We start from the raw sequence: 24329 nt of genomic DNA, 5'->3' as shown, positions 1-24329 counted from the left end.
CTGATGGCTAGCAGAGGTCACACCTCAGCCACTCCACCCCCAGTCTATCAGTGGGGCTTCCTAAAGGTACCAAAAAGAAACAGATGTCAACTCGAAATGTTTTTACCACATTCTAAGAACTTTAATTCTTTTTTTAAACATCTCATTGGAGTATAGTTGCTTTACAATAGTGTGTTAGTTTCTGCTGTATAACAAAGTGAATCAGCTCTACATATACATATATCCCCATATCTCCTCCCTCTTGCGTCTCCCTCCCACCCTCCCTATCCCACCCCTCTAGGTGCTCACAAAGCACCGAGCTGATCTCCCTGTGCTATGTGGCTGCTTCCCACTAGCTGTCTATTTTACATTTGGTAGTGTATATATGTCCATGCTACTCTCTCACTTCGTCCCAGCTTACACTTCCCCCTCCCGTGTCCTCAAATCCATTCTCTGCGTCTTTCTTCCTGTCCTGCCCCTAGGTTCTTCGGAACCTTTTTTTTTTTTTTTAGATTCTGTATATATGTGTTAGCATACGGTATTTGTTTTTCTCTTTCTGACTTACTTCACTCTGTATGACAGACTCTAGGTCCATCCACCTCACTACAAATAACTCAGTTTCATTTCTTTTTATGGCTGAGTAATATTCCATTGTATATATGTGCCACATCTTCTTTATCCATTCATCTGTCGATGGACACTTAGGTTGCTTCCATGTCCTAGCTATTGTAAATAGAGCTGCAATGAACATTTTGGTACATGACTCTTTTTGAATTTTGGTTTTCTCAGGGTATATGCCCAGTAGTGGTATTGCTGGGTCATATGGTGGTTCTATTTTTAGCTTTTTAAGGAGCCTTCATACTGTTCTCCATAGTGGCTGTATCAGTTTACATTCCCACCAACAGTGCAAGAGTGTTCCCTTTTCTCCACACCCTCTCCAGCATTTATTGTTTGTAGATTTTTTTGATGATGGCCATTCTGATTGATATGAGGTTATACTTCATTGTAGTTTTGATTTGCATTAAGAACTTTAATTCTTAATGTTTCAGTTTTTCTTATTTTTCAAATATTCTTGTTATAGTTTGGATTCCCTCACTGATACAAGAATTATTCAAGAGAGGATTTGTACGTGTTTAACTTCTTCCTGGTTGGATTTTTAGTTAGGTTTGGATTTGATGTGCAGATCACCTCTGTCCTCGCCAGGCTTCTGGTCAGTAGTGTGTACCCCGAAGAACGGAGCCAAAAAGGGTTTGTGTTCCAACTTTGAATGGGCTCCCTGGTAATGGTGAGATTTGAGAACAAGGCTTGAATCTGAGGTCGAAATGAGACTTTCTGTTTCCTTCCCCCTTGATTGACAGTAACTAGCACAGTGAGGGAACAAGTTGATTTGCCTTCAGGGGGACAGGCAGAGAAGGTAGAAAGAGGCCTGGCAGGGCTTCTGGAAGGCCCCGCCTGGTCTGTGGCCCACATGCAGCGGGAAGCTCAGTGGGAGCCTTCCTGACCTGGGAGCAGATGGTCCCAGAGAGAAGAGAGGGACCCACTCTGGGCTTTTAATGTTAAAGGACAAGCCCCATCGGTTTTGGGCTCTCGCCCATTGGATTTGACATGGCTCGTCCTTGGGGTTTGTAGGGGTTTGTGGGACCAGGAAGAGAAAGGCCCCTCTCTGGGTTGAGGTAATGGCATTGTGGTTACAACTGTGACCCGAGCAAGCTTTTCTTTGTCGTCTGACGGACTGCTAATGTTTGAAAGTTCGGAGCGCACTGGAACATAAGGGGCACTCTTCTCTCTTTTGGATGTAGGTTCCTAAATCTGTCTTGTATGTTACCCCATTCCTCCATAGTCTCCGTTTCTAAAGCTGTCTCCTGAAGCAGCTGCCTCTCGTTCTCTGTTGGGCATGCCTCCGGTTTTTCATGCGACCGTCCAGCCCTCCTGGCCCTGGGTCCTCCTGCAGCCTCCGGGATGAGCTTTGCCACCTCTTGCCTTCTCGTTTATGGGCATACCCCTGCACTCGGAGAGTCATTGCCGAATTCTGCTACACTCCCAGCAGGGAGAGGGGGTCCAGGTGTGCTTCCTTCTGTGGCCTCCAGGATGCTCTCAGCCCTTCAGACATGAGTACGATTGGGGTTTTCTGCCAGGCCGTGCTGTGGCACCAACCACTTGCTTTAACCAGCTCATTCATATGTGTGTGTCTTTGTGTGTGTATGTGTGTGTGTGTATCTATATATTTAGATAAATAATATATTTACACACACCTACATATAATTTGCAACAGAGACTCCTCCAAGTTTGTGGGTTGTAGATAGCACCATCCCTGGTTTCACCTGGGTGGGACCCATGATGGAGTGGGTCTCCCATCTGGAAGTCCTTCCTGGGCATTGGACTGCCCGCCTGCCCCACTCCCCAAGGCCTATGCCACCCTATCCCAGAAGTAGTTTCCCCTTCATTTGTTCTCCTGTAGCTCTTGTCTTTATCCATGTGGTTCATCTGTTTAATCCTATGTTGCCCGTCGTGATGTTCTGTATACATATCTATTTAATGAGGAGCTGCATGCATCCTTTTTATTCCTATGTGTAAAAATTGTGCTTGTAAAAGGACTTGAGATATTTTGTGGATTAAAGTGTAGTACGTATGAGGACAACTTGAAAAAAATTCTTTCTGAAGACAGTGAAGGTAAAGGCATCTCCAGCTCCCAAACTGAGCCACCCTTTGCCAGGTAGCTTTTTGTTGTTGTTGTTGTTTTGTGTACATTATGGTAAGAACGTTCAACATGAGATCTGCCCTCTGAACAGCGTTTAACACGTTAATGTGTACGGTATAACATTGTTAACTAAGGCACAGTGTTACACAGCAGAGCTCTCAGATTTAATCGTCTTGCATAACTGGAACTTTGCTTTGAAGGTTTCTAATAGTCAAGGCAAAATGAAATGTGAATTGGATTTCTTAGCTTTGAGCAGCTGTTCTTAGAAAAATATTTTCAGACTCATCCATAGCTATAAACTCTAAACTGGTGATCCTCTTTGAAGGCTCAGCTGCTGGTGTCATTTCATGGGCTTTCAGATTTCAGTGATTTTAATAATATCCTGGAGTGTGACTTTCGATGCTGAGACTCCTGAGGGACAAGGAGAATTTCATTCTCCTCACCCTGCTTCTTTACCATTCTGCAATTCCTCCAGTTTTTCTTTTCTTTATCCTTATACCTCTTCTCCCTTTCCCCTAAATTTGTTCTAATTTTCAGACCCAGAAGCCAGACTATTAAATCCATAAATGACCAAGAAGGCATTACTGGCATTCTTTGGAACCCTGCATTTCACGAAGCCCCTTTACAGAAAATTTGTCCCCGCCTTCATGAAAAGGACTTGCCCAAATTATAAATATGACAGAACTTAGACTTTTAAGAACTTAAACATTGTTTGCATCTAGATACTGGACTTGGAAGGGCGCAGCCTTTAAATATTGCTCTAGTTAAAGTAATTGACTAACATTTGTGGGTGAGAGGTAGCAATATTGTACATAATGAGCCTAGTTATTTAGTAGCATTCTTATGGCTGGCTTAATGGTTTTCTGAACATTTTAAATGAGAAAAGCCAGTGTGCCTGCTTTAGTGTGAGATGGGTTCTGTTGCAGCAGTTGTAACTGTACCTGAGAAGCAAAGCAAGATAGAGAAACCATGGGAGGATGCAGTTCCACCTTTCCGGGGAAAACGAACTGAGGATCTGTGACTCATGGACCCGCCGTGGTCCTCCAAGAGCCACGGTATAAGGCCTAGATGCAGCCTCGTACAAACACAAATCAGAAGGATTAGGGAAACGAAGTCTGCAGGGCTCCCTCCTCAGAGGACGCCCAGTGGAAGGGGAAGGGGCCAGCCAAGACCCTCAGTCTGCTGGGGTCTCAGGGTGGGAGCCCTAAGCAGCTAGAATGTTCTGGTGAGGCCCTTCTGGGAAACAGCCATCAAATTTAGATGTGAGCATGCGCTGGGCCCATCTTCTCTGTCCCTACTCCCTGCTCCCTTAGAGACCAGCCATTCCACTTGGCCTTGTCTCTCACTGGACCACTGCCCCGGCTTCCTAACCGGCTTCCCTGTTTCTGCTTTTGCTCCCCTATAGTCTGTTTTCCACCCAGAGCAAGAGTAGTCCTTTGAAAAGGTAAACCAGACTGTGTAACTGTCTCCTCACCCGGTCATAGCTTTGCATTTGGAATGAAGATTCAAACTTCCCATCTGCCCACCAGGGCCCACGTGATCTAGCTCCTGCCAGGGTCTCCGTCTCTCTCACTCATATCCCCAGCCTCCCTGACCTCCCTACTCTTCTTCTCACCTGCCAAGCTCCTCCGCCCAGGGCCCAGCACCTGCAGTTTCCTTGGCCTGGAACGCTCTTCCCGTCTTTACGGAGCTGCTCCCTCTTGCCTATCAGATCTCAACTCAGAGCCTCAGAAGAGCCTCCCTGGCCATACTGCTAGAAGTAAGGACACTCCCATCCCAGTGTTGCCCAGGACTGGTGGTGAATGATGGTTTTCAAATTTCCATGGGGGCTTTATATTTTTGTGAAACGTAACGAAGATGTCACAGCAGCGTCCCATTGCTACGGCGCCCCTTCCCAGTCCCTGGGCTCGCCGTGGGCTGGCAGTAGCGGTTCAGGAGCAGCGCGCGTCGTGGATGCTACTTTGAGTAGCAGCTTCGCCCCACGGCTACCCTGCGTGTGTCCTTAGCACTAACTGTTCTCTGCAACCCTCTGGCTTGTGTTTTGTCTCCCCCGGTAGAATGTTCGCTCCACAGTGGCAGGGATCTTGTCTTGGATTTCTCACCCCTCCACCCACCGTGCCAGGATCGGTACTGACGCACACTAGGTTCATATTAAATCCTTGTCGACACTCCAGCACCCTGATGGGGCTGCCCTGCTGAGCCCAGCCCAAGCGGGAGGAGATCAGAGGAAGCCCAGGCTGCCTGCCTTCTCTCCAGTGGGTCTGCTTTGTCTCCACATCCAGTGTCAGGCAAGGCGTCAGCCTCGGTCACTGTTACAGTGACTGGAAGAACATGATTCCGCTTCAGCAGTATCGCTCACTCGCTGTGCGGTGCTGGCCGAGTGCCTTCAGTACCACCTGCCTCCCTTTCCACGCCTGTAAAGGAGGCCTGGCGTTTCCTTCGCCCATGAAATCAGGTGATACTCTTGCACACGCTTAGCAATCTCTAGAACGCTGCCCCCGCGTGGCTTCGCAGCTGTGCATTGATTTTGTAACTAAACAACAAGAGTTAATCTCCTTGTTGACACTTTTTAATGAGATAGAGTGGGGTCAGCAAACTTTTCCTGTGAAGGGCCACACAGGAAATATTGTAGATGTGAGCCACCTAGGTCACTGCTGGGTTTGCAGGGCCCCCCCCCCCCACCACCTGCCCAACTGTTAAAAATATAAAAACTATTCTAAGCTTGAGTGCCATAGGAAAGCAGGCCAGGGCGAGGTTTGCCAATCCCTCGTGATAAGCACTTGGACTTGTATTTCTGTGGGAGTCAGTCAATTTTATTTTCTGTTTGAACGAAATAAGAAAAGTGACCCATAACAGTTTTATTTCTCTTGAATTGATCCTCTTGCAAAGCTGTTACTCATCATTGTACTCACACCTCACACTCTTTGCAAGTACATATTGTAAACTTCGAGTTTTAGAACAGCTTTCTCTCAGCACAGAATCGTGGTTCTCCAGGGTGGGGTCAGTGGTTTGTGGAGGAGAGCCCGTTTAGAGACCGTTTGGAGCTGGGGTCGGCCCTTAGATCTGGATGAACTCTGATAATAACGCATTTTTGCCTGCCATTCCAAGTATGGTAAGTTGTCCATTTCCTGAAGTTTTCTCCTATCAAAAGGGTTTACCTTTGTATAGACATCTGATTGAACCTTCGATTGAATTTAGAGCTGATACATTTATTCTTGTTTCATTTCTAATAGCCAGATGTGAATTATTATGAAGCCAAGTTTTTATAGTATTATTATAGTATTATAAACTTCCTAACTGCTTAGTTATTAAATAGGTTATGCTTGGATACAACTGATCTGTTGTAAAGACTGCTCCTTCCCCTGCTGTTGCTGCCACGGTCTCCTGATGGCCTGCAGGCCATCTCTTGCTCATCTTATAAACCATTATTGTTGACATACTTATTCAATTCACTTTCCAGTTTTGTTTTAAATATTCTTTAGTTTCAGCATTTAGCAAAGTTCTCTGGAGTTGACAAGGGTAGTAGGTCTTAGAAAGATTGTCAAAAACAAAATTGATATAGGACTTCCCTGGCAGTGCAGTGGTTAGGAATCTGCCTGCCCATGCAGGGGACACGGGTTTGAGCCCTGGTCCGGGAAGATCCCTCATGCTGCGGAGCAATAGGGCCCGTTCGCCACAACTACTGAGCCTGCACTCTAGAGCCTGCGAGCCACAACTACTGAGCCCGCGCGCCACAACTACTGAAGCCCACATGCCTAGAGCCCATGCTCTGCAACAAGAGAAGCCAGCACAATGAGAAGCCTGTGCACCGCAACGAAGAGTAGCCCCCGCTTGCTGCAACTAGAGAAAGCCCGTGCACAGCAACGAAGACCCAACGCAGCCCCCCAAAAAAGTTGATAAAATAGTACCTAGGTATCCCTAACTTGGTTTCTTTAACTCTGATGTTTGGGGCTCACCAGCTGCTGAGGGGCCTGGAGCCTGGCACAGGGTGAGTGTAGTTTCTTGACAGCACGTGATCTGAGTAGCTGATACTGTGTTTGGTTAGAGTGTAGATTTGGGAGCTGGCTCTGCCACTCGCGGCTGCGTGATGTTCGGAACCTTTTTGACCACTCTGAGACTCAGTCTCCCCATCCAGAAAGCTGGGCTAAAACAGAACCTTCTGTATAGGATTATGAGTCCTAAATGAGTTAATATCTGCTTGGTGCATACTTAGTGCCATGGAAGTATTAGTTGTTGTTTGTTGAAGGAAAATATGCTTTCACTGATACATTTTTTAAATCTTTTTTTCCAGGTTTTATTGAGATATAATTGATGTACAACACTGTATAAGTTTAAGGTGTAGAGCATAATGATTTGACTTACGTGTATCATGAAATGATTATCAGAACAAGTTTAGTGGACATCCATCATCTCCTACAGATATCAAAAGAAAGAAAAAAAAAATTTTTTCCTTGTGATTAGGACTCTTAGGATTTATTCTCTTTTAACAACTTTCATACACTATCATACAGCAGTGTTAATTGTAGTCATCATGTTGTGCATTACAACGCTAGTACTTATTTGTCTTATAACTGGAAGTTTGTGTCTTTTGACCACCTCCATCCAGTTTTACTCCCTTTATCCCCTGCCTCTGGTAACCACAGATCTGATTTTTCTATGAGTTCGGGGCTTTTGTTTTGTTTTATATTTTAAGAATCCACATATGAGTGAGATCATACAGTATTCGTCTTTGTCCGTTCAACTCAACGTAACATCCTCAAGGTCCACCCATATTGTCCCAAATGGCAGAATTTCCTACTTTTTTAATGACTGAATAATATTTGATTGTCTGTATATATTCCACACCTTTTCTTTACTCATTCGTCCATCAGTGGACACTTAGGTTGTTTCCATGTTGTGACTATTGTAAATAATGCTGCTGTGAGCATGGGGGTGCAGATATCTCTTCAACATAGTGTTTTTGTTTCCTTAGGATATATTCCCAGGAGTAAAATTGCTGGATCTTGCTGATACATATTAATGGATAACACTCCCCATGGAAAATTTTATATCTGACTTGCTTTGTTCATTTAAATTTTCTCTCCAGGCTTTCGTGGAGGCCCAGAACAAGATTACTGTGCCATTTCTTGAGCAGTGTCCTATCAGAGGTTTATACAAAGAGAGAATGACTGAATTGTATGACTATCCCAAGTATAGCTGCCACTTCAAGAAAGGGAAAAGGTATGTGAAGTTGCCTTCATTTAATTTTCTTTTTACTTTTCTGATCTAATACGTTCTTAAATTCTACAGTACAAATTCTGAAAAACTTATCCGTTTATAAACTTAATTCATTATAAAATCAATTCATTTCTATGCTGGAATATGAGAATAATATTTTTTGGTCTGTTGACCACATTCTTAAAAGAAGGACTAAGAAATTTAGCAGAGATGTGTCCTAGGACAAAATCTAGATTGTAGGAAATGATTGTTTTCTTGTGGCTAGTAATCGGTGAGAGAGCAGGCTTCATAGACAGCAGTGGAGATTTGTTTGCCTCTGAAATTAATTCTCTTTAGCTTATACTACTTGAAAAGACTTTACTATATGTATTTCTTCCATCCAGGAATGGAAATGGCCCAGGATGCAGCACCCATTAATTCACCTCTCTTGATCCTTGCCCTCTGACACCCACTTAAAACATAGTCTCTTGTTTGCTTTTTAACTCTCTTTGGAACCACTGCCACAAATTTACTTTAGAGTTTGTTAGACTTCACATACATAGGGATCAGCAAAGTATGATCTGCATGCCAAGCTCTATCTACCCCCTGTTTTGTAAATAAAGTTTAAATGGCACACAGCCATGCCTGTTGTTTGTGTGTTATTCGCGGCTGCTTTTGTACAGCAACTGCAGAATTGAGTAGTAGCATCAGAGTCTGTATGGTGCACAAAACCTTGCCCGTTACAGAAAAAAATTTGCCCACCCCCTACCCTAGCAACCTGGCTAGGGATGGGAACCAGCACTTCATTTTAGCAAATCTGCTGTCTTCTCCATTGAAAAGAAAAAATTACTGCTTTATTTGAATATCAGTTTTCATTTTAGGTAATAAAGCAGGCTTTATTTAGCTAATGTGTAGAATTACAATATATTATTTGAATTCCTAAAGCAATTCAGGGAACAAACTCTAGCTACAGGGAGATGGTGGGACCTTCCACTCTAGTCCCCATCTCCCTGGCACGGCCTATTTGCAGTTGTACCTTTGTGTGTTGTTTTCCTTTTTCTATTTGTTTGTATGTATTTGATTTTACTCCACAAATAGAAAATGCCATAGCTGAATAAAGACCATCTCTGTCCCCCAGGTATTTCTATTTTTACAATACAGGTTTGCAGAACCAACGAGTATTATATGTACAGGATTCCTTAGAGGGTGAAGCCAGAGTGTTCCTTGACCCCAACATACTCTCCGATGACGGCACGGTGGCGCTCCGAGGTGAGGGCTACACAGCCAGGCCCACGGGAGTCCCGGGGCCCTCGCTCGCAGCTCTGAAAGACCAGACAGAGTGTGGACCGTATTGTAGAACAGACGCACACGCAGTGTCAGGAAAGCTGATTTATGCACGGTAAATTCAGAACACATGGGTAGTCACATCTCCTTCTGATGGCATGAAGCAGGACTAGAGAATAATTCACACTGGACCTAAATTAGCTTCTAGGGCCTCTGGGATCTTGAAGTATCATCATCACTTTCTGTAGCTTCTCTGAGACCTGTCTGTGTTTGGGAAAAAGTTAATTCTCTTCTGTAAGAAATTTAAGTTGTACAAAGAATGTTTTAACTATAAATATAAAACAGGAAAGAATATTTATGAAATCTGCTTCCTTGAGGGGAAAAAGTGATGTTTTCAAATTTAGTTAATATTTAGTATGTTAGAATTAAAAGTATAAAACACAGTCTTGTAGAAATTAGACAACTTGGTACCTTGTCCCCAGAGGATGCAAGTTTAAAAGCTGAATAAGTATGTTTTGCTGTATGCAAAAATATGTATGCACTTGCCGTATGTCTCCTAAATAAATTCCCCGGAGATAACCTCCTCTGCGGGCCATGAGATTACCCCAGGTCTGTGCCATAAGCACCACTTCTAGGGTAGGGAAGTTGTCTACACTCTGGTTCTGTGGTTTAAAAATTGTACTCTCTGAGAATCATCTCTGGCTAGTATTCTAGATGTTTTTAGTTAAGTTGGCTCAGCATTTCCTCTGTAGCATCTTCTCTTTGTAGAAAAAGCACAAGTGTAGGTTCAGCCCTACAGAATTGAGCAGTTGGAATGCTGAAGTCCTGTAACTGATTAGGTGGGAAATAAAGAGGCCTGTTCCAGCAGATCTGTGTGAGAAGACCCTTTTATAAAGGCATTCAGTCATTTAGTGCTTCCCTCCTCCTCTCCCGCAATAGGCTGTATATGTACACGATGATCTTTAATCTCATTAGTATTGAGAGTAATCAGTATTGGAAATAAGATGCCAGCCAGCTCATCGTGAGTATTCGTCCATGAATTTGGTCTTGGAAATGAAGACCAGTTGTGAGTGAATTTAATACACTGATTCTGTGCAGCAATATCCCCTAAATAGAAGTTTATTTCATTTTAACCAAGGTCTATCTTGCAACTCATCCAGAGGACTTCATTATAACAGGGTCTCACCTCTCACTCTGATAATTCATTCCAGTAACATTTTTATGTAATGCTTGTCATGTATGGACCCTGATGGATGACAAGGTAAATTAGACATGGGACTTGGTCTCAGTCTTTGAGTTTTCTGAAAATGATATTATAGGGAAGTCACAGTATAGGTAGACGTTCAGATTCTTTTGATAGTATATGATTTTTTAAACATATATTTCAAGTCAAAGTGTTTTATTTACATTTTTCCTGAAAATTTTAAAATTATATATAATTTATGTAGAGTAAAAAGTGAATATTTACTCCTCATCACATTCTTGGCTCTCTTCTGCGTTTATATACGTTTGAGCCTGGATACTTTATAGGAATTATAAGTGATTAATAAGAAGGTTTTATGAAATAGTAGCCTTATTTTTCACTAGTAGAAGTTCCATGTAAAATAGTAGGAAGCCCGTGAAAATAGTTGGGTTTCTTAGGATAATTTTTAACCCCCAGTGAAGTTTAACAGACAACATAAGAGGAAATCTCTGGTGTCAGTATCTGGTACCAAACACTACACATTCCTTATAATCATAAAGCTAATAGAAACATATAAATATTTGTCAGGAAACATTCCACAGTGGTTAGAACATTCTGTCTGTGATGGCCCCAAAGAATGGGGGACAGCACGTTAGTCTCTCAGTGGTGTTGCTTTCCTTATTTTTTCACGGTCACTTTTGGAATGTGCACTGCATGCGTCTTTATTGCAAACCCTCAGACTTCATTTACCTGGGCTTTTAGTTGTCGGACGGTGTGGACATTAATCCTGGAGTGCCAGCAATGCTCAGAAAACGAGGTTGTAAAGAGGGATTTCAAGTAGTTTGGAGTCCATTCCAAAAATTATGTAATGGCTCCAGTGTAGTTCTGTTACATTCAGTCATTACTCTAAAAGCAGTTTCCTTCCTCCTTTTCCCCCTCCTTCCAAGTATAAATAAAATATGCTGAAAGTCCCAGATGAGCTCTGCTTTTAAATGAACTGCTTATTGAATTATAGAAAATTTTTAAATGGAAGCATCTTAGTGGTCATATAATCTATTACTTCATTTTACAGATGAAGAAACTAAACCCTGGAAAGGTTAAGAAACTTGTCCAAGGTCGTAAGGCAAATTCCTGGGAGACCTGGGTGAGCCCCCAGAATTCCTCACAACCAACTGCCTGCTTCTCCTGTTGCCACATTCTGCTTCCATGTGTGACAGAGAGCTTTGTCAGACAGCACAGTGGGCAGTGGGCAAGGCTGGGAGTTGTGTCCCCATGTTCACCATCTGACGATTTCTCATGTGTCCCTTAGGCTATGCATTCAGTGAAGATGGTGAATATTTTGCCTATGGTCTGAGTGCCAGTGGCTCAGATTGGGTGACGATCAAGTTCATGAAAGTCGATGGTGCCAAAGAGCTTCCAGATGTGCTCGAAAGAGTCAAATTCAGCTGTATGGCCTGGACCCACGATGGGAAGGGAATGTTCTACAACGCATACCCACAACAGGATGGGAAAAGTGATGGTAGGTTGAGACTTCAGATGAAGCACCTTTTTCATGATATGAAGTGTGACTTCACATGACTTAAAGAAAGAAGCTAAACCCTACATAGAGGTTGCTTGGTCTAGAATCATGTTTGCTCGAAGGTTGTTGTATCCGTTAGCATAGTTGTGTAACAGTTCCTGCCAAAACTTTGTGGTTCAGAGTAACAACCCCATTTATTTTCACTGTGAGTCTTCAGGTTGGCCAGGCAGTTCTTCTGGGCTTAGCTGAATTCTGTCATGTGTCTGTGATGAGCTGCTGGTCAGCTGACTGATCTTAGCGTGACCTTTTCACATGTCTGGGGCGTCCATTCCGCTCCATGTGGTCTCTCATTCTCTAGCAGGCCAGTCCAGGCTTGTTCACACGGCAGCTCAGCAGGATTCCAAGGGGGAGAGCTGAAAGGCACGACCTCTTTGATGCCTGGGCTTGCTGTTGGAACGTCACTTACCGCATTCTTTTGGCCAAAGCAAGTCACAGGACCAACTGCTGTTCAAGGGGTCGGGAGAGATATACAGGGAACTGTGGAAAATTGGGGCCATTATTGCCGTCTGTTCTTCACATACACATTCTTTCTCCCAAGGGGATCATGGAGAAGGTGGATTTTTTTTTTTAACAAAACCAACTTATTTAATGATGTTGAGTGATGATAAAATTTTGCAGGAATCACATCTCTCTCTCTGCTCAGAAGTTACAGGTCACCTGTTGGTCACACTTGTCTTGACACTTTTGTCCTTGTTAACTTCCAGGACACACCTTTGTTCTCTGCTTCAATTGCACAAAGATCCTATTGTGTGCAAGTGGTCCCTCTTTCTTTTCCCCTTCACCTCTCACCTTCCCAGGCAGGAAGGGCCCTGGAGCTTGTACCTTGCTGGTACAAGCTGTCAACGTCATCTTCTTTATGCTACTCCATATTTCCATGTGGTGTACAGCGTTTTCATGTTGTCTTGGTTGATCTTTACAGGTGGGTTACCATCCCTTTGCTAGAGATTTGGAGCTGGGGTACAGAGTCTCAGTTACTTGTTGCAGGGCCTAGAGCTGACGGGAAGCACAGCTAGTCCAATGCTTTCTCCTGCACATGCTGTCCCCTTATTATGAATTGCTGTATCTTTGTCATCTTTAGATAGGCTTCTTTTCTCTTTTCCCCCCAGTTGAGTTGGGAATAAGGCTATAATACTTTTCATCTCTTTCAGCTGCATTTATCAATAGCTTTTGCTGCCTTTGATTAGATTACTGTAGTACCTTTTTCCTAGTTCACCAATGAACTACAAGAGGAGCTAAGAGTAGGCTTTTTATTCAAGGATGTTGGCTAAAGAAAGACCTCTGTGCTCTGTACACTGAATTAGCTGCCTGTATTAAGAGTGCCGCTGAGTTAAAAAGTGTTGGCTGTTTCCAAGTTCTAGGACACCGTAAAAATACATAACTGGCCATTTCTTGTTAGAGAACAGTGTTATTAAGTTAACTTGTGAAAAACGTGGAAATTATTACTTAGCCTTAATTTCCATTGGCAGAAATAGTAATAATTAGTAATTGTGGTTGATTTAAGAAAGCCAACATCTTCTCCCAGCTGTAATTTTGCTGTCCTTTTGTTCGGAAGACCTCAACAGCCTTTCAGGTTGCGTGGTGGAGGACTTATGAATGAGGCTAAGCAATTCTGGCTGTGTACTTGTTACCAGTGTTCCTGGAAAACCCATGGAAAATCACCAAGTAAAGCTTTTTTTTTTTTTTTAATGTTATGGTATTATCTTCCTTTTTTTCTTCATTGTCCTGAAGAAAATCAGCCTCCAAAATCAGCAAATATATGTGATTATTTCCAGGTTGATACCCAACTGATACTTAACTCTCTCTCTTTTTTTAATAGATTTAATCTTTTAGAGCAGTTTCAGGTTCACAGCAAAACTGAGCATAAGGTACCAAGATTTCCCATGTACACTCAACCCCTCACACATGCATGGCCTCCCCTATTATCAGCATCCCCATCAGAGCGTACTGTAGATGAGCCTGCACGGACACATCATAATCACCCCAAATCCACAGTTTACATTAGAGTTCACTCGTGGTGTTGTACATTCCATGGGTTTGGGCAAACATATAATGATATATATCTACCATTGTAGTATCATAGAGTGTTTTCACTGCCTTAATAATCCTGTGTTCCACCTATACATCCTTCCCTCCCCTGCCAGCCCCTGGCAACCACTGATCTTTTTTACTATCTCTATAGCTTTGCCTTTTCCAAAATGTCATGTAGTTGGAATCATACAGTATATAGCCTTTCAGATTGGCTTCTTTCACTTAGTGACGTGCATTTAAGTTTTTTCCATGTGTTTTTATGGCTTGATAAAAACACTAAAAAACATTATTTTAACATTAAATAATATTCCATTGTCTAGATATACTATAGTTCGTTTATCCATTCACCTCTGAAGGACATCTTGGTTGCTTCCAAGTTTTGGCAATTATGAATAAAGCTGCTGTTAACATCCGTGTACAGGTTTTTGTGTGGATGTCAGTTTTCAACTCATTTGGGTAAATACCAAGGAGCACAGTTCCTATATCATAACAGTATGTTTAGTTTTGTAAGAAACTGCCGAACTGTCTTCCAGAGTGGCTGTACCATTTGCATTCCCACCAGCAATGAATGAGAGTTCCTGTTGTTCCACATCTTGGCCAGCATTTGGTGTTTTGAGTGTTCTGGGTTTTGGCCATTCTAATAGGTGTGTAATGGTATCTCATTGTTTTAATTTGCAGTTCCTTGAGGACATATGCTGAGGAGCATCTTTTCACATGCTTATTTTCCATTCGTATTTCTTCTTCGGTGAGGTTAAGATCTGTGAAGGTCTCTGGCCCATTTTTTTAAATTGGGTTCTTCATTTTCTTATTGTTGAGTTTTAAACATTCTTTGCGTATTTTGGATGACAGTCTATCAAATATTTTCTTGTCTTTTCATTCTCCTGACAGTGTCTTTTCGTGGAGCAGAGGGTTTTAATTTTAATGACGTTTGGCTTATCAGTTTTTTCTTTCATGGATTGTGCTTTCGATGTTGTATCTAAAAAGTCATCACCAAATCCAAGGTCATCTAGATTTTCTCCTGTGTTATTTTCTAGGAGTTTTATAATTGCATTTACATTTTTAGGTCTGTGATCCATTTGGGGTTAATTTTTGTGAAGTGTGTAAGGTCTGTGTCTTGAGTCATTTTTTGCCTGGGGTTGCCCAGTTGTTCCAGAACCATTTGTTGAAAAGACTGTCTTTTCTACATCATATTGCCTTTGTTCCTTTATCAAAGATCAGTTGACTGTATTTATGTGGGTCTGTTTCTGGGCTCTCTACTCTGTTCCCTTGATCTGTCTATTTTGCTAATACCACACTGTCTTGATTATTTATAATAAATCTTGAAGTCAGGTAGTGTCAGTTGTCCACCTTTGTTTTCTTCTTTCAGTATTGTGTTGGCTCTTCTGGGTTTTTTGCCTCTCCACATAAACTTTAGGATCAGTTTGTCCATATCCACAAAATAACTTGCTGGGATTTTGATTGGGATTGCATTGCATCTGTAGATTAAGTTGAAAAGAACTGTCATCCTGACGATATTGAGTATTTCTGTCCATAATATATTGAGTATATCTTTCCATTTATTTAGTTATTCTTCTATTTCTTTCATCAGTTTTGTAGTTCTCCTGTAGACCTTATACATATTGTATTAGATTTATACCTAAGTATTTCATTTTGGGGGCTGCTAATGTAAATGGTACTGTGTTTTTAATTTCAAATTCCACTTGTTCATTGTTAGTATATAGGAAAGTGATTAACTTTTGTATATTAACCTTGTATCCTACAGTCCCGCAACCAGATACTTAGCTTTTCAAATATTTCTAGCATTGTACAGTATGGGAGGAATAGATTTTCTTAAAATTGTCAGCTGCGTTTCAGTGTACGTTTTTAATTCCTTTAGGCACAGAAACATCCACCAATCTCCACCAAAAGCTCTGCTACCATGTCTTGGGGACTGATCAGTCAGAAGATATTTTGTGTGCTGAGTTTCCTGATGAGCCTAAGTGGATGGGTGGAGCTGAGGTATTGTTCTACCGTGAGATTTTTTTACCCACAAACACTATCTCTCTTGGATTGTGTATATAAATATTCTTCTTATGTGGTGATCTTTACAGATGGTGGAAGTCCTTTGAGTGAATATTCTTTTGTTAAAAATATTAGTACTCAAATGGACTCTTAATAATGAAGGTGATAAATCTTTTAACTGTAATCTCAACATAAAAATCTTAATGCTAAAAGTAATACATGCTTATGGTAAAATTGTAAAAGTACAAAATAACACAAAGCAAAGCATGAACATTTCAAAACTTGGAATCCTGATTCTCAGAGGTGAAGAGAGTTTCCTTCCAAAACTTTTCTTTCTATACACAGGTGAGAATGTAAGGGGAGGGAGAGTGTGTGTGTTTTTCTTTTACACAACTGTGCTCTTCATGCCTTTTGTTGTCTTGTTTTTACATTAAAATATGTATCCTTTGGATATTTGTGCATCTCATAGGTGGTTCATACATTCCTTAGGCGTCTTGATAATAACCAGCCTCTGTTGAAGTGATGCGTCTCTGTAGTTACTGTCTCAGATTTTATTCTGCGAATGATCTTGTGAATCTTGTGAATTGCCTGTGAAAAAACTTAGAGGTGCTTAGAGTAAGAATTGTACTCTTGTTAGCTCATTTCTGGGTACTAAGAAATATATATATATATATATTTTTTTTTTTTTTCTTTTTAAGAAGGAAAAGCATTCTGAATGTTTTCATGTAGGTGGGCTATCATCCCATTTTAGTGGGAATGAGGAATCCTCTAGAAACTTTTTAGCCCATTGAGCCTCTTACCCCTTCTCGGGGATACAATTAGAACTTTGGTAAGAAAGGGGTATTTTATTTTTGTTTGTTTGTTTTTGGTTTTTGTTTGTTTGTTTGTTTTTGCATTATGCGGGCCTCTCACTGCTGTGGCCTCTCCCGTTGCGGAGCACAGGCTCCGGACGCGCAGGCTCAGCGGCCATGGCTCACGGGCCCAGCCGCCCCGCGGCATGTGGGATCCTCCCGGACCGGGGCACGAACCCGTGTCGCCTGCATCGGCAGGCGGACACTCAACTGACACTGTGCCACCAGCGAAGCCCAGAAGGGGGTATTTTAGATTTGAACTTCTGTGCATGGGTCTGATTCATTGGGGGATAGAATACGAATCCACGGGTTTTTAGTCCACGTGCGTTAATATACCTTATTCCAAATTGTCCTTTTATTTATTTCGATTCTCTAGAACCGTAGTTGGCAGCCTACTGCCCTCAGCCAAAATCTGGCCAGCTGCCTGCTTTTGTAGATTGGGTTTTGCTGGAGCACAGTCACGCCCATTTGTTTACTTGTCTGTGGCTGCTTTCAAGCTACCACAGCAGACTTGACTAGTTGCCACAGAAGGAGACCTTGAAAGCTGAAAATATTTACTTTCTGGCCCTTAATAGAAAAGGTTTGCCAGACTTTAATGCAGTATGTTAAAAGTGAGTTTGTAAGACTTGCATATTATTGCCTGAGACTCTGCCCTTTTTTCATACTTCTTCCCCACCCTGCAAGCATTCCTGTGCAGTTACTGTTGTCATCTTTCTCACATTTGTTTGTAATGGCTTTTCTGACTTTATTTGTAGATTGTTTCTACTAAGTTTTCTTCTTAGTCCAATGTCTCATACCTAAGGCTTCTGCATTCTGTAGATAGTAGGTATTTATTTATAAAATAATACACGTTTTTACCTTCATCTGAGTGAAGCAATTAGGGAGGTAAATATGCTACAAAAAAAATTTGTAATGTTAGGTCATGTGTTTCTTTTCACCTTTTTGGGGGGAGAGATGTTGATGGGGAAACATTACAGCAGACCTATTTTAATCAAGGTAAAATTATATGGTTGATAAAATGAAATACAACTGAAAATAAGTGCTAGAATAACTGATCTATTTTAGCATATTAGTCCAAAAGAAAACAAGCTTCACAGTGGAATACACATGTAACTAGTTGCTCAGATCTCTTTATTAGCATTTGGTTGGAACAGCTAGGTGTTTTTTTTTTTGCTTTTTACTTCCTAAAATCATGGTAAAATATAGCTAACATAAAACTTATCCGTGGGCTTCCCTGGTGGCGTAGTGGTTGAGAATCCGCCTGCCGATGCAGGGGACACGGGTTCGTGCCCCGGTCCGGGAAGATCCCACATGCCGCGGAGCGCCTGGGCCCGTGAGCCATGGCCGCTGAGCCTGCGCGTCCGGAGCCTGTGCTCCGCAACGGGAGAGGCCGCGACGGTGAGAGGCCCGCGTAACGCAAAAAAACAAACAAACAAACAAAAACTTATCCATTTAATCGTCAACATAAAGTTTATGAGTTTAATCATTTATAGAGTTCAGTGGCATTAAGTACATTAAGTACATTATTGTGCAAGCATCACCCCCATCTGTCTCCAGAACATTTTTCATCTTGAGAAACCAAAGCTGTGAGCCCATTAAGTGATAACTGAGTATCCCCTCTTCCTCCCAGTCCCTGGTGACCACATCCTACTTTCTGTCTCTATGTATTTGACTGTTCTGGGTACCTCATGTAAATGTCATTATATAGTATTTGTCCTTCTGTGACTATTTCACTTAGCATAACGTCTTTAAGGTTTATTTCCATGTTCTACCATGTGTCAGAATTCCCTTCCTTTTTAAAAATTGAATAATATTCCATTGTGTGCATATACATTTTGTTTATCCAGTCATCCATCAATGGACACTTGGGGTGTTTCCACAGCATTATTGTGAATAATGCTGCTATGAGCTGCCAGTTTTTTAAAAACAGTGGAAACATATCTTATATGCATTTAAAATATATGTATATTCAATTCTGCTACTAGGCAACTGAAAAGAAAAGCAAATTTAAATAGTTTGGATGATCCTTTTACCGTTCACTCAGTAGATATTCACTCTATGTAACTTGTCTAATATAATCTTTACCATAACCGTGGGAGGGCAGTGATCATTCCATCGCATGGACAAAGTAAACTACCTGCGAGGGTGATTAACTTGCAGGTCCACGGCTGGAACTGCCTGCTGGGTATGTTAGACCCACAGCCTGTATCTTCTTAACCTCCAGCACTCTGCCTCCCTTGTCAAAAGGTAAGAAGTTGTGCGAAAACAGCAGGAATGACCGTTTAAAGAATGGCAGTAAATGAAGAGATGCATCTGTATTACACAGAAGCAATAAATGAAGTTGTTAAAAAAAAAAAAGCTAATGGGATGTGTACAGTGAGTCGTAAGGAACTTTATACTAGATCAGGGCCCTGATGAGCAAATTATGCACAGGAAGTCTGTAAGCAAACTAGTAGGCTTAGTAGACACAAACTGGGTATAGATTTCATTAAGCTGTATTCCAGCTGCTTGGGGGGTCTTGTTAGACGTCACCCTTCCAGTGGCCAGGGTTAGTTGGGCAGGTTCTGTTGAGAGGACCTTCTTGCTATGTGGAAGAGCAACTTTGTCACTTAAACATGGGTGCTATAGTTCTGAGCCTTCAGAAGCCTCAGGTATGCCCTGAAATTGATTCAGTTCCAGGTCAGAAAAGTCTAGGTCATGCAAAAAGTCGTGATGTATGAGTTTCTTGTACCTGTCAAGGAAGTGTGATAAAGCCCATGGGGGTCCAAGAAGCAGGTGCGCTGTCAGCTGGCTGGACCAGAAGCGCCCATGCCTGGTGTACGAATGAGTGCTCAGCGCTTTCACTGGAAGTGAAGCAGACAGTTTCCTAACAGGCTTTATTTAGTGACCCACACCTTGGAGAAAAGCAGTAGTCCTGATCATAACCGCACACCAGATGCACGTGCTGCGGTTGTTGCTTTTATTTTTCAAGTAGTTGCTTTTAGGGTCGTCATTTTGAATCTGGTGTTTTGTGAATACACTCACTTAACAGTGTCTCTGAATGGAGGGCCAGTACTATCACGATGGGGGTGCACTGGAGCAGGAATCGGGAGATTTTAATTCTAGTCCTGTCTGTGTGGCCTTGGGCAGCTCACGTCATCTCTCCAAGTCTGTTTACCTAAGTTTCCTTCAGAGCCTTTTTCAGTCTGTGAATGGAGGATTTATCACAGCATCTCATAGACCCTGGAGGGTTGGGCTTTGTGGGTGTGGCTGAGTGAGTGGATGTCTCTGAATTTCTTTGCCGCGCTGCCCTCCTCCTGCCTTTTGGCTGCTGCAATCCAGGTTCACTGAGGACTGCTCTTTATATCCTAGATGCTGTCTCCTCATGACACATCTCCTTCCTTCACAGATACCTCCTCTGCCTTCCTACATGGACGGGTCCTTCTTGCCTTGAGCTGCCCGTCAAGTTACTATCATGAAGCGGCTTTAGTTTTCCCACTGTGGCCTAGGACAGCATCCACCCGGCAGAACCCAGAGCTTTCTGGACAGTTTAGAGTATTTGAACTGTTACTAAAGGTCCATTGCAGCTCAAAACAAAATATCTACTCTCTGATTTACTTCCTTCTTCCCTCTCCCCAGCTCAGGTTTCGTGGGGGACTAGCAGGTGGGGTAGGTAATATTTGTGCCCTAGACTTGGACATGAGTAGTCATAGTGGCGTTGTTCATGATATAGCCCCAAACTGGACACACCCCAAGTATCCATTAGCAAGTGCACGAGTGAATAAACTGTGGCACATCCCTATGATGGAATACTAGTCAGCAATAAAAAGGAATGAACTATTTTTTTTTTTAAGTTTATTTTATTGAAGTATAGTTGATTTACAATGTTGTGTTAGTTTCTGGTGTACAGCAAAAGGATTCAGTTATACATACATATATAATAGTTTGCATATGCTAATCCCAAGCTCTCAATGCATTCCTCCCCTCCCCTCCCTTCCCCTGGGCAGCTACAAGTCTGTTCTCTAGGTCTATGATCTGTTTCTGTTTTGTAGAGAATTTCATTTGTGTCATATTTTAGCTTCCACATATAAGTGATATCATATGGTATTTGTCTTTCTCTTTTTGACTTCACTTAGTATGATAATCACTAGGTCCATCCATGTAGCTGCAAATGGCATTATTTCATTCTTTGTTATGGTTGAGTAATATTCCATTGTATATATATATATATATATATATATATATATATATATATATATATATATATATACACCACATCTTTATCTGTTCATCTGTCAGAGATTTAGGTTGCTTCCATGTCTTGGCTGTGGTAAATAGTGCTGCTGTGAATATTGGGGTGCATGTGTATCTTTTCAAATTCTAGTTTTGTCTGACTATATGGCCAAGAGTGTGATTGCTGGGTCATAAGGCAATTCTGTTTTTAGTTTTTCTGAGGAACTTCCATACTGTTTTCCATAGTGGCTGCACCACTGTGGGAATGAACTGTTGATACACTCAACAGGCGGGATGAATCTCAGAGTAATTATGCTCCGTGAAAGAAGCTAGAAAAGAAAGAGTACACGGTATTTGATTCCATTTATATAACACTGTAGAAAATGCAAAGTAGTCTATAATGGCACAGAGCAGATCAGTGGTTGCTTGAGAATTGGGGGATGGGAACAGGAAGGAGGGAATATAAAGGGGCGGGAGGCAACTGGCGGCTGGTCAGACTGAAACGTTGGAATTTAAGTTTTATGGGGGGGGCAGGGGGGCAGGGGAGTGGCCATTCTGAGCAGTGACAAGATTGCCTGTTACCTCCCCTCAGCCATCCATCGTGTTTTAGTTTCTGTAGTGGCCGTGCAGGGGGAGGAGTTGGAGAAGGGAAACAGGATTTCTGCTCATCCGGAGCGGTTTGTCCATGTCTCCTGGCAGCTTGTGGTCCTGAGGGGTGTCTAGGTACCAGCTCTTTGTAATCCTTTTGTAGTGAGATCCCCTCGATTCTGGGAACCTCTGTACTCTGTCGTTCCCTCGTGTGGACAATAAACTCTCTGGCTGACCTTTTGCATCGTCCTCCCTTCCCCTCAAAGCTTCTGCTCCCAGCAGGATTCCCTTGAGGTTCATGCCTCTCAGGCACCCCCTTTTCCATCCTTTTTCAGCAGGCTGCTTTCCAGATGACTGGAGTCCGGCTATACCTTCCTGGTGCCTCTGGTTCCAGGGGAAGCCACGTCCATGGGTCGCTCCATCCCGGACGTGCAGGCGGTGTTCACCACTGCCCTCCTCACCTGCCAGCCCAGGGCCTCCTGACCTCCAGCTGCTGTGCCCCCGGGGGTAACATGAAACACATCCCTGGCATTTGGCTTGGAGGGACAGTGATATCAGTTATTATGTAAGATAGACTGTGAGGTTTCAGATGGAGAGCAGGATTCTGGGAGGATAGAAATAATCATGTTTTAGAAGGTTCTTTTGGACAAAAACAAAAATCTATGTTAAAGTGACTTGTAGAGCATTTGGAGAAAAAAAACCCTACAGAGGAAGCATTTTGAGGCACTTTTCCCAGCAGAGGGTGCTCTAGAGTATAGATTCTGAAAACATATCAAGTCCCTTTAGAAAGGATTAAGAAGAAAATGCCCAGCCTCTTTGTGATTATCTAGCTGAATCCTACACTGAGAACCTAATTTTATTGTACAGAGGTAATCTTGATCTTAAGGTGTCACATATCCCCATAAACCATCTTTATATGTTCACTGTGTTCCCTAGTAATGAAAATATGTATGTACAGCCGACCCTTGAACAATGCAGGGGTTAGGGGTGCTTATAACTTATCGTCCCTTTATATATGCAGTTCCTCCGTATCCATTATTCCACATCCACAGGTTCAACCAACTCTGGACCTGTAGCATTTCCTACTGAAAAAAAATCTGTGTGTAAGTGGACCCAAGTTGTTCAAGGGTCGACTGTGTTTGTGTACACATTTATGTGTATTACATATATATGAACTTGTACTCATTTATGTATATTTCATGTATATGAACATTACCTAATGCTTGACTCATGGTGGGCACTCAGAATGTAAATTTCTGTACTCCCCCTTCCCCTGCTGAGGCTCACGCACACAAAGACCCTGTAGACAGACAGACGCTGGTGCACCCAGCATTGCCTTACAGAGCATACATACTAAAGTCAGATGTTCCTCAGGAAACTCTGCCTCACCTGCCCCTTTCTTGTTGGATGGTTTCCGCTTGAGCAGTGTTGTTCGGCAGCCCTCTTCCTGGTCAGCGCAGTTCACGCATTTACTCCCCAAATGCCTAGAAGCCCTTACTACCTCGGATCCGCCACTGTGCCGGGGCCAGGTGGTACTCGGGAGCAGAGATGGGCAGGCTCTGGCCCCGACGGAAGATGTTTTGGCTGTAGTAAACTATTCTATATAAACATTTTTAAGTCATACATAGAGGCTTGGGGGTCCCATGACAGAATTCCCACCACGTTCAGTTTGTGTTTCCTTCTCAAGACACCGTTGTCCTCTTGACCTTAACTTCGGTACTTGAACCTGAGGCTGCCAGCGTGTGTTCTGATCGGTGACCCTTCACCGTGCTGTCCCAGGGAGTCCTGCCCTTTCACTGGCTCCTGGAGACTGATTCCTTCTGTTTGTCACAGGAGTGGCAGCCCTTACATCCGTCCCAGGGGGACTCCTCCCTGGACCGTGTGTGTCCGAGGCTCACGGCCCACGTCCTCTCTTGCACCAGCACTGCATGAAGTGATGATCTCCATCAGGCTGATGGGCACACAGGGACACCTCAGAGCATGGTGGGGGAGGCAGAAAGTCTGGAAGCCACACTGAAGACCTGGATGTGAGCAAGGCTGCAGGTAGCGCTGCTCTGAATTCATGAAACAGCTCCTGATAGGAGGGTTGGTTTTGTGGTAGAAGTTGTATTTGCTGGCCAGTCACTTTTCTCAGCTACCCCTCTTTACTGCTCAGTGGGGGCAAAAAGAAAACAAAACAGTCGATTCTGAAATAACCGAGCTTATGTGCCAGAGAAACAGTCAGGTAGATGAGAAACAAGAGTGGCTATAGCATGTCGAGACCTCCGTTAACTAATTTTACTTTGAATGGGTTTTCTTTTCCTAGAATTTTCTGGTATATCTGTTTCTGGCGTACCAAGCAACACACCATAGAGTACTGGGGTTGATTTCCTTTCTTCCGCATTGCTGTAGTAGAACACAGTATTGGGAAAGCTGATTTAAGGACTACCTATTAGAAATGTTTATGTCAGTGCACATCATAATGCTTAGACTATCCCGTGCTTCTGCTACTGACACTGTCTCCTGTTTTTATTACAAATCCATAATGAGCCCCATAAATGAAAAGCCATCACGGTAGGTGATCAGTTTGACATTTAAAAGTTTTCCTAGATTATGTTTTGGAAACATACTTAGTAAAGAGATGTTGTCATGATTCACAACTACTATGAAAGGAATCCACAAGAGTCTGTGAGATAAAACTGATAAGAGTTTCCTGCTCTGAGAGGAACATGATTAACTCTCAAAGCTATT

At 42.6% G+C, this 24329-nt stretch overlaps 1 protein-coding gene across 1 annotated transcript in view; it reads left to right on the top strand.

The window, feature by feature from the left end:
• The window catches only part of PREP (prolyl endopeptidase), a 142967-nt gene that overhangs the window by 17206 nt on the left and 101432 nt on the right, over positions 1-24329 (top strand). Inside the window, exons 3-6 of the mRNA XM_059083658.2 lie at positions 7764-7897; positions 9012-9142; positions 11650-11859; positions 15824-15945. Coding sequence (XP_058939641.1) covers positions 7764-7897; positions 9012-9142; positions 11650-11859; positions 15824-15945 — 597 coding nt within the window. The remainder of the gene's footprint in view (positions 1-7763; positions 7898-9011; positions 9143-11649; positions 11860-15823; positions 15946-24329) is intronic.

The sequence above is a fragment of the Kogia breviceps genome, chromosome 13 (genome assembly GCF_026419965.1).
Source record: "Kogia breviceps isolate mKogBre1 chromosome 13, mKogBre1 haplotype 1, whole genome shotgun sequence".
Lineage (NCBI taxonomy): Eukaryota > Metazoa > Chordata > Mammalia > Artiodactyla > Physeteridae > Kogia > Kogia breviceps.
This window is presented reverse-complemented; position numbering and strand designations above follow the sequence as displayed.